The sequence below is a fragment of the Vulpes vulpes genome, chromosome 4, assembly GCF_048418805.1.
Source record: "Vulpes vulpes isolate BD-2025 chromosome 4, VulVul3, whole genome shotgun sequence".
Taxonomy (NCBI): domain Eukaryota; kingdom Metazoa; phylum Chordata; class Mammalia; order Carnivora; family Canidae; genus Vulpes; species Vulpes vulpes.
The window spans coordinates 143,400,938-143,416,433 of record NC_132783.1 but is presented as its reverse complement, the minus strand read 5'-3'; the positions used below and the strand labels follow the sequence as shown (position 1 = coordinate 143,416,433).

The window sequence follows — 15,496 nt, the reverse complement described above, 5'->3', positions numbered from 1 at the left end:
CCTGATCCAAGTAATCCTGAAACCTAATTTACCTGTGAACTTTACAGGCATGTGGGCCAATAAATTTATTTTAAATCTTAGAACAAATGGAGTTATTTTTAGATATTTTGTAGTTATCTGTTACGTGGCAACAGGTAACTCATAAACAGACGTATACATTATAAACCAGGATTTCATAAAAGTATTTTGTTTTATACTTTCAATCCTTGGTTAAAGCAACACCAACATCTTTGGGTGTTCTTCCCTTTGTCTGCTAAGGAAAAGGTGTCAAATAGGATCCTTTTGTATGTTAAGGGAAATTACTCATTCGAACACACTTGTGAAAAGCAAATTTCATATATCAAAATAAGCACATTGACAATAGCAAAATGTGTAATGTGTAGAAGCTAGAAGGACTTAACGACACCCACTCTTCAGTAGCGGCATTTTGTATTGTTAGATGCAGCCGCTAACAAAGATTTATTTCAGACTGAAAGGCAACCAGGAATGAGTTCATAAAATCTAAATTTAATTTCCATCACCTAAAGTTGCAATTAGATTACATTTGAAATTTGTGGATCCTAATCTTTGGATGTGTTTGCATGAGAATTGAGAAAAAAAAATAAAACAAGAAAGGTTCAACAAATAAAGAGCACAACAAATTAACAGGTTCCTGGACCGAGTTATGCATATGATTTGTTTAAGGGAAGTGAGACAGAGAGCCGAGGCGAACACGGTAACGATGCGGAAACTAGCGGTGTTGTGATTTAATTCGTGAGTTCTGGTAAGAGCCGAGTCTTTCAGACTCATTAGGAGCATGACTACAGGAGCAGCTCTCCAACTTTGGCTCCTTTGGCAATACAACTGTCAGGCAAGCAGTGAACAATGGGGGTCCCATTTTGGGGTATTAATCAGGATAAGCTCTCACAGTGCACAGAACAACATATTTAGGCAAAATGGGGAAATATATATAATTTAGTGATCACTGAGCTGTGTGTAGTAAGTAGTGCAGTTCTTGGGCAGCTTAGGTAGGTAGAGAAAGAAAGGACAAATGGATTCATGTATCCAGCACCATTTGACATGGCAGGAAATGTTCTTAGTGTTTGTGAATACGATGGTCAACAAAGGGCAACTAGATCTGATTTTCAGATTTGAGATGTTCACAATCTAGTGGGGGGGGGGAGGGTATTACATTAAAAAGTGATATGGGCTGGATTTAAATCTAATAAGTGATAAACGCACAATCTAAGGCAAGCATAAAGTTAGAGGACGGAAGGAGGAGCTGTAAAATTTGCCTGAGAGATTGAAGAAGATCTCACAGATGTTGTGACATATGAAATAGCTTTTCAGAGTAAATAGATGTTTGTAAAGCCAGAACAAAATGAGCAGAGGGGATTGAGAGATGAAAGGATTATACAATTATACAATTATTGAAAGAACGTGGCCTGTTTGAGGATCTGTGACTAAAAGTATGATATATATTTTTTCTGAGAATTAAGCAGAACAGAGAAGGGCAAGTTTTACTTAAAAAAAACAAAAACAAAAACAAAAAGCCACATATGTTCTATGCAGAATTTTGTTTTGTTTTGTTCTATGCAGAATTTATTTCGTACGCACTCAGGACATATGTGTGTATCCACGCCTTAGGGATGAGTACTAAACGGAGCGATGGCATAAATCAAGTTGTGATTGGAAGCAATGTTTCTTAATAATTTACTTTTGTATCACATAAGCCAATGGTTCTCAAACTTCAGGGTGCATGAAGATCACCTAGGGAGCCTGATAAAACCCTTGATACTGGACTACAGCAAGTTTCTAATTCATGGTATGCCCAGATATTTGGTTTAGAATATAAGAGACACTATTCTGTTTGTTTCTATGAGGGTGTTTTCAAATAAAAATAACATTTAAGGGATCCCTGAGTGACGCAGCAGTTTGGCGCCTGCCTTTGGCCCAGGGCGCGATCCTGGAGACCCGGGATCGAATCCCACATCGGGCTCCCAGTGCATGGAGCCTGCTTCTCCCTCTGCCTATGTCTCTGCCTCTCTCTCTCTCTCTTTCTCTCTGTGTGACTATCATAAATAAATAAAAATTAAAAAAAACTTTAAAAAAATTTAAAAAATATAACATTTAAATTACTAGACTAAATGGGCCTTTGGCTGGCTCAGTTGGTAGAGCATGTGACTCTCGATCTCAAGGTCGTGAGTTCGAGCCCCCAGGTTGGAAATCATGTGGCCATTTGTTACTGAAACCCAGAAATGTAATAGAAATTTCTAATTATCTGAATTGTAGATTACATGGAGGGAAGGCATTATTATCTGCACAGAAATATTCCAGGTTTTTTATTAGATAGCTCTATTCCTCAAGAACTGTGATATGTGGGGCACCTGGGTGGCTCAGTCATTAAGCATCTGCCTTCACCTTGGGTCATGATCTCAGGGTCCTGGGATGGAGCCCCACATGGGGCAACCTGCTTAGTGAGTGGGGAGCCTGCATCTCCTTCTCCCTCTGCTGCTCCCCCAGCTTGTGCTTCTCTCTCTCTCTCTCTCTCTCACTCTCTTTCTCTCAAATAAACAAGCAAACAAATAAATAAATTTTAGAAAAATAAAATAAAAATGAACTGTGATATGTGATGAGAATACAGTACTTTCTAGTTCTCTAATCGAAGGCAGCTCATGGAATTCATCTGATTCTCAGTGTCTTCTTTGAAATCACAGAAATAATCTTCCACAGGATGAATTTTAGAGATAAATAATAAAATAAACTTTGATCAGTTAAAATATCTGACCCAAACTTGGTATTCAATGAGTAGGAGCTTCCCTAAGGGTCCATATTAGGAGGAGCATAGATCTAGGAGCCAGACTATTCAGGTTCATATTCTGTTTGAGTCTCATTTTCCTTACCTATAAAATGAAAATCATACTTGTCCTCTCTCTTTCAGAGAATCTTATTAGGACGGCACGTCTCCACAAGTACACCATACAAAAGCAAGATTGCTATCAAGTGTATTTAGCAGTAGCAGGAAGTATATCATAGATCAGACTCATGTTTTCTGCCTTCAGCACATGACGGGGCAGCTGTAGAGTCACTTTGAAAATCAAAGGATAAAAGAAAGCAGAATTGAATACCATGCAAATAAGAGCTGCATTCAGAGGCCCAGACACTTTTTTAAATGACACCTCATACTCTCATTAGCATGTGGCCTGTTCATCTGCAAGAAGGGCCTTTCGTGGTTTTTTTTTTTTTTTTTTTTTTTTTGTCTTCCTTTCTTTTCCTGTGCCTGGAACTGGTTTGCTTTATTTACTCTTGAATCCTGTTTCCTTGCTCATCTGTGCAGAAGGGGCCCCTTTCTCTTACTTGCACAGCACTCTAGGTAGGGTAAAAAAAAAAAAGTTCTTTAAAATATTAACTTCTGTCGTTCCATAGAACACCAAGTTCCTCAGAAACTTACATTAAGAGGGTTTTTAAACACCTGATTTCAATTCTCCAAAAGACCATGTCAAATGAAGGAGAAAACAAGACATACACTGGGATAAAATATTTGTAAAATACACATCTGGTGGGCTACTTTCTTTTTTTTTTAATTTTTTTTAATTTATTTATGATAGTCACATAGAGAGAGAGGGAGAGGCAGAGACATAGGCAGAGGGAGAAGCAGGCTCCATGCACCGGGAGCCCGACATGGGATTCGATCCCGGGTCTCCAGGATTGTGCCCTGGGCCAAAGGCAGGTGCCAAATCGCTGCACCACCCAGGGATCCCTGGTGGGCTACTTTCTAAGACATGCAAAGAACTCTTAAAGTTGACTGATGAGAAAACAAAATCTGATTCAAAAGTGGGCCAAGGGCCTTAACAGACACCCCATCAAAGAAGACATACAGATGGCAAATAGGTGTATGGAAAGATGCTCCATGTGTTCATCATCAGAGAAACACACATCAAAGCAACAGTGAGATTCCACTCTATACCTCAGAGTCACCCAAATCTGGGGACCGCTAAGAACAGCAAAGGCTGATGAGGCTGTGCAGCAACAGGAACTCTCATCCATTCCTGGTGAGAAGGCAAAATAGGATAACCACTTTGGAAAACAGTTGTGAGATTCTTACAAAACTGCATATACCCTTACCATATGATGCACTCATTACACTCTTTGGTATCTACCCAAAGAAATTGAAAACTTCCACCCAGACAAAAACCTACACATGAATGTTTTTATCATAGCCGTTTATTCAGAATTGCCCAAACTTGGGAAACAACCAAGATGTCCCTCAGTGGGTGAATGGATACATAAATTGTGGTACAATCTGGACAATGCAACGCTATTGAGTATTAAAAAGCAATGAGCTATCAAGCCATAAAAATCCATGGAAGATCTTTAAATATGCTGATTACTAGCCGAAGAGGCCAATCTTAAAGGCAACAAACTGTATAATCCAAATTATATGGAAAAGGAAAAACCTATGGAGCCAGTTAAAAAAAAAAATCAGTGGATACCAGAGATCAGAGTGTGTGGAGATGAATAAGCGTACACATGGGGCTTTCAGTGCAGGGAAAATGCTGTATGTGATACTATCATGATGAATATGTACTACTGTACATTTGTCTAAACCCACAGAATGCCAAGAATGAGACTTAAACTAACCTTCAGAATTTGGAGGATTATGATGTGTCACAGATGTGACAAGTCTACCACTCTCGTGGAGGATGTTGATAACGGAGGGTGTTACTCATGTGTAGGTGTGGGGGCTGTTTGGGAAATCTCTGCACCTACTCTTAATTTTGTGGTAGACCTAAAACTGCTCTACAAAAAAAATACAGCCTTAAAAAATCCAGTTGGATAAGAAAAACAGCAAGAACATTCCCAGAACAGGATATGATAGTAAGTGCTTTGGTAATGTGGTTGCATTTGAGGTTAATGTTTACAAACAACGGTATGTAGAAGAGCCCCCAGTGATATTTAATAAGGCATTTACGCCAAGCAATCAGTGTGCGACTGTGCACTCCCTAAACAAGTCTCCAAGATGGCTTCAAAATATCAACTATTGTTCTTTCTTTCTACATATCTATTTATAATTAGGATTACATTATTTTTAGCAATGCTTTTTTGAGGTGTCCCTAAGGCTACAATACAGTATATGATCTACTCTACTGCTTTACTTAGTATATATGTATTAGCTAATTTGTCACACAAAGTACTAACAAATAGAATAAAAAACGAACTTATTAAGTATATATTTAATATGTTACTTAAGTAAAAATGAGCATTTAATGATCATTGTAAATAATATAATTTTCATGGTATATATAAACTCATGTTGATTTGCAAATTAGTTTCTACTTGATGCAAATATTTGGACTGAGATGAGACAAGATTTAGAATCTAATGTATGGTTTCTGATGAAATGCCACTGGATTAAATTTGCAATTATTTTAAAGTAAGTTCATGGTTTTGTTTTTTGTTTTGTTTTGTTTTGTTTTGTTTGTTTGTTTGTTTGTTTTTCCTAACAGGGATTCTTTCCTTCCATCTTCTATACACAGAGCCTGTTCCCCAAAAGTGCACAATCTTTTCTGAATCTTTTCAATGTCCTTATCATTTCTTGGATATATTAATCCATTAATCCTTTATTTTTTCAACTAATGTTGAATGAGCTCTTACCATTTAACAGTCATTTAATTGTCATTAGGTGACAAAGAGCATGCAATTCTACTCCTAGTCTGGTTATTTTGAAAATGAAAATTAACCAGAATGATCATAAATGAACCCACTCATGTATTCTTTATAACACTCATTTAAAAGTAATTAGTGAATGCTTATTTTCAAAGAGAATGTTGTGTTGAAAAAATTATCTAAATGGAAGCCACTTGAGCTAATTTTGCAGATGTAAAAACATAAAAATTCAAGCAGGATATAAAAGGCTGGAGCAGTCTAATTATTGATTGGTAACAGAGGACATCATGAAAGTGCGTAAACCATGAGGATCCATCAGCCCACACCCACTAGAATGGTTATAATCAAAAGATACATAACCATAAATACTGGTAATCATATGCAGAAGTTGGAACCCCCTTCTGCCTTTGGGTATGTAAACGTAGCTCCTTTGGAAAATAGGCAGTTCATCAAATAATTAAATACAGAGTTTCTACGTGACTGAGCTATCTCACTTCAGGTTATACACCCCAGAAGAAATTAAAACATGGCTACAAATAACTTTCATATTAATGCTCATAGCAGTGTTGTTCATGATAGGCAAGCAGTGGAAACAACCCACGGAGCAGGCCTCACAGTTAGGAGGCAAACCAGATACTTTGACTCAGGGATGGGATGAAGTGTTCAGTGATGTCAATTTTCCACCAGTATGCTGGGATTAAAGGGGGAAAAAGTATGTGATTTATTCCTGCATCTGACAATGAGTAACTGCATCTAATAAGTTCTCTATACTCTGCTAGATGCTAGATGCTGGCACCACAAATAAAAATGGTGAGAGCCCTGCTCCCGAGAGAATTTCTGTATAAATCTTCATGTACAAGTGACATTTTTTTTTATGATACATAAAGTAGTTTACCATTTTCTGAAGCAGCAACTGTAATGTTGTACCACGGAGTTTCTTCTCTATCAAGAACCTTTGTAGTCCTAATGGTTCCGGTATTGGCATCAATGTTGAAACATCTGTCATCTTCAGCACTGTAGTCAATGAAGTATCTAGGAAAAAAACAGATAACTCTTCTTTTTGCCTCATAATAGAAGGAGGAAAGTGCAACTAAAACTTGGGCAGGATTAGATCAAATATATTCAAATATTTAAATACATATTTTTAGTTTCTATAGTTGACTTTTAGGATTTGCCTGGCAACTTTATATTTTGCATCGGATGGACATTAATTATTTTTATCTGTCAATACTTAATATTTATTTTCATTAATAATTCAAATAAAAAACACCTTTCTGAATTCCATAAATAGCACAGTAGGTAGTAGGAACATAAGGTTTAATAAGGGAAAGGCAAAATTTGCCTCTGGGAAGTCTATAGTACATTGGAAGAAAAAAAAAAAAAACCTAAACCTTTAATTAAACTTCTCATTGCTACAGGTACAAATTTTTAGGATAATAGGAGATGTCAGATATTAATTTATCCTGGAGTTTCATTATAGCTGATATTTGAAGATAAATATAAATCAAAACCAAAACATTTCAATTAATTAACATTGTGTCTCCATCACCTAGCCCCATTGTTGAATGAAAAAATGAAAAGACAACTGAATGACAGGCAGGTTGCATTTCTGGCCACACATCATCTTTCCTCTCCAATGCATAAAAATTTGCAGAGCTTTCTCATATTAGATTTTGCCTCTAGCCTACTTGAGGAAATAGATGAGCACCGGGTGTCTTTATGTGTCAAATCACTAAATTGTACACCTGAAGCTAATATTACACTGTATGCTAACTGGAGTTTAAATAAAAACTTAAAAAAAAAGAGAGAGAATGAGATGAAAAGTGATCTAAAGTGATCATCATTATTGAGAGGGATGGTGTCTTGTTCTCTATCTGGGACAAGGTTTCATAAGACTTTGCCTATTCCTTCTTATGTCCTTCCACTGACACAAAAAAAGAATGTGCTGGGACTAGTCCACTGGTCTCAGAAAGAAGATGAGAGACACAAGGACAAAGTTGTCCCAGTTCAGTGCCCCATCCCAGAGTAGAGCTACCTACTAAGTGAGCAGATGCATGATTGAATGCATGGAGTTAAGCAGAGCTGGAAAACAAAAACCAGCCTCGTTCAGCTGATCCTCAGCTAGCTCAGACACATACGCTATGGTTATAAATTACATTATCCAGCAACAGTTTACTAACATAAATATGAATTAAAAATATAGCAAACAATCATCCTATGCCCTGGAAACTTTCTAAAAACTATTTTTCAAACTTTCTAAAAACTATTTAAGGAAGAACGTTTCCCTCTTTCCTAATCTCTAATACTTCTCCTCTTCCTTAATCTCAGCTTAAGTAACGTTTCATCTAGCGCTGCAGAACAAAAATGAATCAATTCGGTACAAGTACTAGGGGAAGAATATCTGAAATACAGGAAACCAAAGTGGAAATATGCAAATTAAAGACAGATCTCTATTTGTTTTAAAAAACAATGTATGTTTCAATGTGGCAAGGCAGGAAAGGATGAGGTATGTGGCTGGGGGCAGGACAAGCAATCCACGTAGCACATGCTAAAGAGTCCTTGCCTTTTTTTAAAAAAGCAATAGGGGAATTTTTTAACAAAGGAACTAACATATCTATTTCTATTCCAGAAAAATCACAGTGGCTACTTTGAAGACTTTATTCATTCATTCATTCTTCATTCATTTAAGGGAGAATGAGAGAGACAGAGCAAACATGAGCAGGGGTAGGGGCATGGGAAAGGGAGAGAATATCAAGTAGATGCCACATTGAGTGCAGAGCCTGACAGAGGGCTCGATCCCGGGACCCTGAGATCATGACCTGAGCTGAAACCAAGAGTTGGACTCTTAATCAATTGTGCCCCCCAGGCAACCTCACAATGGCTACTTTCTTAGATTGCAGACAGTTTAAAGAATTTCAGAAAAGAAATGATGTCACATTGAACATAGGTGGAAAAAAAGGAAGAAAATGGACAGAACTGCATAAAATAATGCTATATATAGGATACAGACTGTAGAACTCTTTATTGGAGAGGCATTAGTAAGTGAGAGAAATTATAAAGGAAATACAAAATAAAACATTTTGGTTTGTTTTTTGCGTGTGTATGTGTGTTTGATCTACCATGTAATTGCTAAGCCTGTTTACTGAGCTGGATAGAGGTAGAAGAAACAAACAAACAATTCCCTTTGGGAGAGAAAGGATTTGAGAGAATTCAATGATTTTGAACACATTATGCCTTAGGAGCCAACTCAATAAGCACGTGAAATTAAAAGTAGAGAACTGCATATGGGTGCAGAGTTCAAGTGCTTTTTCTGGACAGGAAACATCCATTGGAGAGATATCAGCCCAAATTTAAGGTGGTGGGAGTGGCCCGATTTCATCTGGGAGAGAACCGTAGGAGAAAAGTGAAATATTGAGCGATATAGCGCCCAACCTTTGGAGCCTAGAGCAATCTCCCATCTGTACACGAGCAGGTGCTCGCAAAGGGTGATGGATGGAAGGAAGGAAGGAGGAAAAATGTTAGTGTTAGGGCACAGGAGAGTATTTCAAGTGAACAATACACTGGATCCTGAAGCGGTTGAGTGAGGTTAGTAAGGGTTGATCGGATCTGGAAGATGGACATCATTAGTTCCCTTGAAAACACTAGTTTCATTAAAATACAAACTGTTCTTTTTTTTTTTTTTTTTTTTAATGGTGGATTCAAGAGTAGATTGAAAGTTAATATACCAAGCCCAAGAGACACTTTATAGGATATCTTTACCTGAGAACAAATATCAGAAAAATGGTGCCTGGTATTATCAGAGAAGTGGTTCAACAAATCATCTGTTTCTTATATTGGGGATAGTAAGCACTGTCTTTGCTGAAGGGAATGATCCTCTTGAAAGAGTGAAATACGTAAAGAGGTAAAACTTCTGAGAAGGTGAGGAGAACTGGGTTCCCGATAACAAATCCAAGAGTTCCCATTGAAAGTAATAGAGACACTTCTTCCCTTTTGGCGTGAGGAAAATCTCAGAATTTGGGGAATCATAAAGGATAGGTGATTGTGCTCATGGGAATATTTTGGAATTCATCATGCTTTCTGGAACAGAGTATAAATGTAGTTGAAGTACGATACCATGCCTCTCCTACGTGTAATGTGTTAAAAGAGTAAGTAGGCACCGTGCTCAGATGTGAAACCTTATAACACCCTGTGGATACACATGCACACGCGTGACGGAAGATATTAATAGCATCATGCAGATCGAAACTGTAGAGCATCCTAAGAAATCCCATTTAATGAAAATAACACCTTAAAGAACTAGAATATAACCCTCACAGCTGCGTGATGAAAACAAGAAATAGGCCATTTTGCACAGATTGTTCTAAAAATAACTGCATGCCAACTGAAGAAAGTTCAACATAAAGAAGGAACTTAAATGGGAAGAGGTACAGGTATAAAGCAAATCTGATTCAGAGAAAAGACAGGAGATCCGAGTGGGACAGACCAATGTCCCTGGGCTTTCCCAAAGCATCGGGTGAACTGATTTTGACTTGAGTTCCCATCACAAAAAGATCCTTCGCATAATATTCTTTTTCTGGAGGCCCTGATGCTGAAGATGAGGGCTGGATTGCTTCAAAGATATGAGAAGTCTTGTCACACAGAAATGCTTACTTCCTTTAAAATGTCATCAGTTGGAAATCTGGTTATTCCATCCTCTAAAGTGAGTTGTCATTAACCTGTCTTAGAGATACTTTCCATTCTTTTCGGTACCCTAAGAACCACGACTTTTGATTTGGAAAGTTAGATCTAAAGTCAAAACACATTCAATTCCAAAATTTCCTACATCGACTTTCTGTGAAGCTCAGATTACACCGTTCTCAACACGGCCCTATGAAATACAGGATGACAGGCCCCATCTTAGAAATCTGATCACTGCAAAACCATCAGTCTGGAAAAAAAAAACTTGGGGGATGCCTGGGCAGCTCAGTGTCTGACTCTTGATTTCAGCTCAAGTCTTGATGGCAGCGTCCTGGGATTGAGCCCTGCATCAGGCTCTGCACTCAGTGGGGAGTCTGCTTGTCCGGCTCCCTCTGCCCCCCCGTCCCCCATTTGGGTACTCTCTCTTTCTCTCTCTCTTGAATAAACAGTCTTTAAAAATATTGGAATTCTTCTATTTCTCAGCTAAATTAGGACTAAGAAATGCACAGTGTTTATATCAGGGCAATCTGTTCTCCTTTGGGCACGTCATACAGACTTTCTAATGTAAATGTTAGCAGCCATGCCTAAATACATTTAGAGTAAAAATACTTTTTATTTGTATAAAAAAAAAAAAAAAAACGATGTTCAAATATTTTTTTGAAGTGGTAGGTATAATGCTAGGTATGTGTCTTCAGTTTCATGTTATTTACTTCTTTCCTTTCTCTGCGACCTAACTCTCTTGGGAAATCTACAATGTAAGGGCTAGATATTAGGGGATGCTTGGATGCAGAGTCTTGAACGTGGAGTTGCAATTGAATTTTAACTCAAGTAGAACTAAATAGTTCTGCTTTACTCTATTCCTGGATTTCTGCCTAGCCATACAAATACAAATTGGAAAACAAAACAAAACAAAAAACCAAACAGGAAATGTAAGAGAAAAGAAACTACTTAAAACTAATTTGGGGTTTTAAATGTAGAATTATCCAGTGCTAATTATTTAAGATTAAGATATAGCATGGATCCCTAAAATTGTTTATCAAACAAATAAAAAATAGATGAAAATATTCTCAGTAGGTAATTTTAAAAAATATTTTCATAATAAAATCCATATGTTTCCTTTTTAAAACCTTCGAAAAGGTCAACACAGCATCTTAACACTTTATGAACTCATATATAAATACTTAGAATTTTCACAATGCTAATGTTAATTTGACATTTTTAGGGATATCTAACAAGCATAAAGTCAAGTAATCCATTTGTGTGGATGCTGTTAGTTCTAAATTGGGATTAATGATAACATCTGAGAAAATAGAGTTCTGAGAATTTTTTTTGAAATTATTATCCATTGCTATAAAAAATAAACCAGAGCAAACTGAGACAAGAGTATATGTAAATTGGCAAGATGTTTAAAAATATTATTCCTTGAATTCTACTTTCTCTCTTCGTATAAGACTATACAGGGAGGGACCACTCAGACATGAGTTATTCACAAAAACCATAAGAGATAAAGAAAGCTCACATTTATGGAGCACTCACGGTGTACCATATTTTAAGTGTTTTCTATATAATTAGTTAATGAACTAATATTTATAATGTAAACTCAAATCAACTGCATGGGAAAAGTACTATTAATAGCCCCTTTTACAAAGGAGGACAGTGAGGTACAGAGAGATGAAGAATTTTATCTTACATTACAGAGCCAGGTAGGTCAAGTGATTAAAATACAATTTAGGTCCATTCGGTAATATTTATAACCTCTCTTTTTTAAAAAAAATGATAGATAATATTTAAGGCTTTATCTATTCATTCTAATGTATTTATTTGAAGGAACACAAGGAAAAAAATGAGGGATATTTAAAAGAGGAAATAATAAGACCTGGGAATTGGATATGATTTAGTTAGGGAAACAGACAGAAAAGAAAAGAATTGGCAAACCAACATGATCGATATTCAGAGTTTAAAATAGGAGACAAGAGTAAAATTCTGAGTGAAACAAGACTTCAGGAGTGGTTTCGATCAGTCTGGAAGTATAAGCATTAGAGAGAGGCGCGTTATACATCATCTAGGAAGGAGAAAATTTAGTAATTTTATGAGAGAGGGAGAGAGATCTCACATCTGGTTGCAGAAATAAGTGGCATTTTTCCGACCACTGTTCCCCTACCGGCTACGAGGTTAGCAAGAGAAAAAGGACAGAGAAGCTTCCTGTCGTAGCTTGTACAGGGGACACACAGAGAAGTTCTTTCCTTCACCCGTGCCCTGATGCCCAGTCAACATTCCTGCCCCGAACACACAGTGTTACGCTTGGGTGACAAGAGCTTGCAGTGAAATAAAATATCCGTAGGTGGGGAATGAAGATTGGTTTAATCACATCACCCAGTGAGCCGGGGGAAAATGTAACTACTCTGCAGCAGCGATGACTAGAGGTGAACCTTCCAAGGCCGACTACACCGGCTCTTGAAGATACACAGAAAAGAAAGAAGAATGCGTATGGGGCCTTTGTAACAAGAACAAAATTCCCAATTTTCAGGTACCTTATAGACCGTTACGTCTTCAGGCCACTGAGAAACATCTGTATTCTTCTTCTCCATTACAAGATGTAGTTCCTGGCCTTCATTTATTCATTTATTTAGTCTGTGTCTAAAACAGATCTAGCAGATGTGTGGAGACGGTGTTACGCAGGGAGGGAATTAGCACAGGTTTGGAAACCAAGTGAATGTGATGCTCACGGAGCTAGACCACTGTGACTCCATCACCGACTCACCTTCCCTGAACTTCCTTTCTTAGCCAAATGCAGATATGACCCACATCCTAATTTTATTGTGAGGATGAAGCGGAGTCATTTTTAAACCATTTTACGTCTGAGTATCAAATGATAGGCCTTCATAGATAAATATCTTGCTTTAATATCTTTTACGAAGGTCTGTTCCCTTGGAAACCTTGAGTCCATTTAGATGAGAAGGTTCACGAATGCTAAGTGCTGCTTTTCTGTTTGTTAGTTCTTTCCTGTGTTGTTTTTTTCTGACAAAGTGTTGCAAGCACAATGAGATCTGAATAAGGATTATTATGGAATGAACAAGGGTCTCCGTACAAACAGCATGAACTCGGTTTGTTTCTAAAAAATCTATCCGAAAATTAAATTATTTATGATTCCTTATTCAGAGCATACGGGTCATTTTTATTTGGAAACTATATGAGAATAAAACTCTTGCTTTCATCCATTATATCATAGGTGTATGACTTTGCTTCATCAGTGAATCAATCAATAAATAAATCAATACATCAATTATTCAACAAATATAAAGAAGAACCTGTTGATACCTAATGTGAAATTAATTAAGGCATCCTATAGCAGCTTTTACTTTTATATATATATATATATATATTCATTTTGGTAGACATAGGCCAGTAAGTCCTCATATTTCACTTATTCAGAGCAGTATATTTTCATATAGAGATAGTTTCTGTGGGTTACTAACATCCTTCATACACATTCCTAATATTATATTTGAAATTTGTTAGATTTAGGAAACAAACTTTTTTTTTTTTCTTAAAGAGTGAGTGCTTAGCTTACTTTCCTCTGTCATTGAGAGATACTTAAAACACTAAAAAAAAGGGCAGATCCATTTATACTTCCCACAGTATTTCACTGAACTCATCGTTCCAGATACAATTTTAATATGTAATATAGTGACATTCCATAGTATATTTTGTTAATGCCTTGGACCAATCTACAGGTATAAGTGGCCAAAGGGAGGGACATGTGGGAGGAAATGTTGAGGCAGATACAAGGCTACTCTGACATGATTATGACACACCCTTATGTCCCTACCACCTCTATCTATATGCGCTCACTGCACCCTGCATGGAATAATCAATCATCCAGGTAACATCCACATTAAGCACTATTTGGAAAATTATATGATCAATAGTCAATAAGGTACTACCCGTGAGGAACTGGTAATCTTCTGGCGAAATCGATGAAAGTGCAATTATTTTGGGGCGGTTCAGATTTGTCCGTAGTCCTTAAGGACCCTCAAACGGACCAGTTCCCTTTGCAAATCTTACCTATATCACAGCGGCACACATACAAGGGCCCATTTAGCATAGGAGAGCTTCTTGCAAAGTTGCCACCATAATCTATAATTCTGAGTAATAATTTTTATTCCTACAATTACTCTCTTTTCTGTCTACAACATATGCATCATTTATTTCTGGTGTGTGCATTAATGCATTAAGTAGAGAAAATGCGTTACACTGAAGTGTGATGGAAATTCATCATTCAAATTAGAATTTGTGGATCAACAAATATGCAGACAAGTTCTGACCATAGCAAACAGTCAGTCTCGATAATTATTCAAGGATTTTCCTTAACAGAAGCAACTTTAAGCCAATTACCAAGTTCATCATGGGCCATTCAGTTTCCCTTTGATTATGAGGATATAAACTCCGGATAATTACTCGCCATGTGAAAACGCACTGGAATGCTATTTCACATTTCAATAACAAAATTTTAGTTCTCAGAGGCACCTATTATTCTCATTATGCCCTGTCCATGTCACTATAAGAAATTAATTTAAAACGTATGTAGTGGAAATCTATTTTCACAGTGATTTACCGAGAGAAACATCAGTTGGCTAAAAGTATAGACCTCTTTCAGTTGCCACATTTTAGATACTTGTAGATACACAATGTGAGGGCAAAGCAAATTTATTTGAGATTTTTGCCTCCCAAACTGCAGCTTTTATAAGTTTTACTGACTATGATCAATAGATGGGATAAAGCTTAATCAATACACCCCCCGTGGGATATTAAAGCGACGTGGCCTCATCTTAAATTTAATAAAAAGTCACACACCTGGAGTATAGCTTAGATTCATTAAAAGATTTAAGGTTCCCTTGGCTTATTTTGAGGATGGAAAATACTCCACAATCCATATAGCCAGAAAATAATCTTTCTGAAAAACAAAACAAACAAAAACAAAAACAAAAAAACCCCAAAACAAACGAAAACACAAGGACCATTTGCCACTTGGTTGTATTGTGCTTAATAAAATGGGCAACACATGTAGCACACAGTTGTTTTAGAAAGCTTTTAAACTTCCTGAACCAAGATCCTGATCCAAAAAAAGAAAAAAGAAAAAAAAAAAAAACATCTAAAGAAGTAAAATCTCCAT

General features: G+C 36.9%; 1 protein-coding gene across 33 annotated transcripts in view; it reads right to left on the bottom strand.

Annotated features, from left to right (window-relative positions):
- The window catches only part of CDH18 (cadherin 18), a 948,807-nt gene that overhangs the window by 55,301 nt on the left and 878,010 nt on the right, over positions 1-15,496 (bottom strand). For all 33 annotated transcript variants that reach the window (XM_072757177.1, XM_072757194.1, XM_072757200.1 and 30 more), the window contains one exon: positions 6,542-6,678. In XM_072757177.1, coding sequence (XP_072613278.1) covers positions 6,542-6,678 — 137 coding nt within the window. The remainder of the gene's footprint in view (positions 1-6,541; positions 6,679-15,496) is intronic.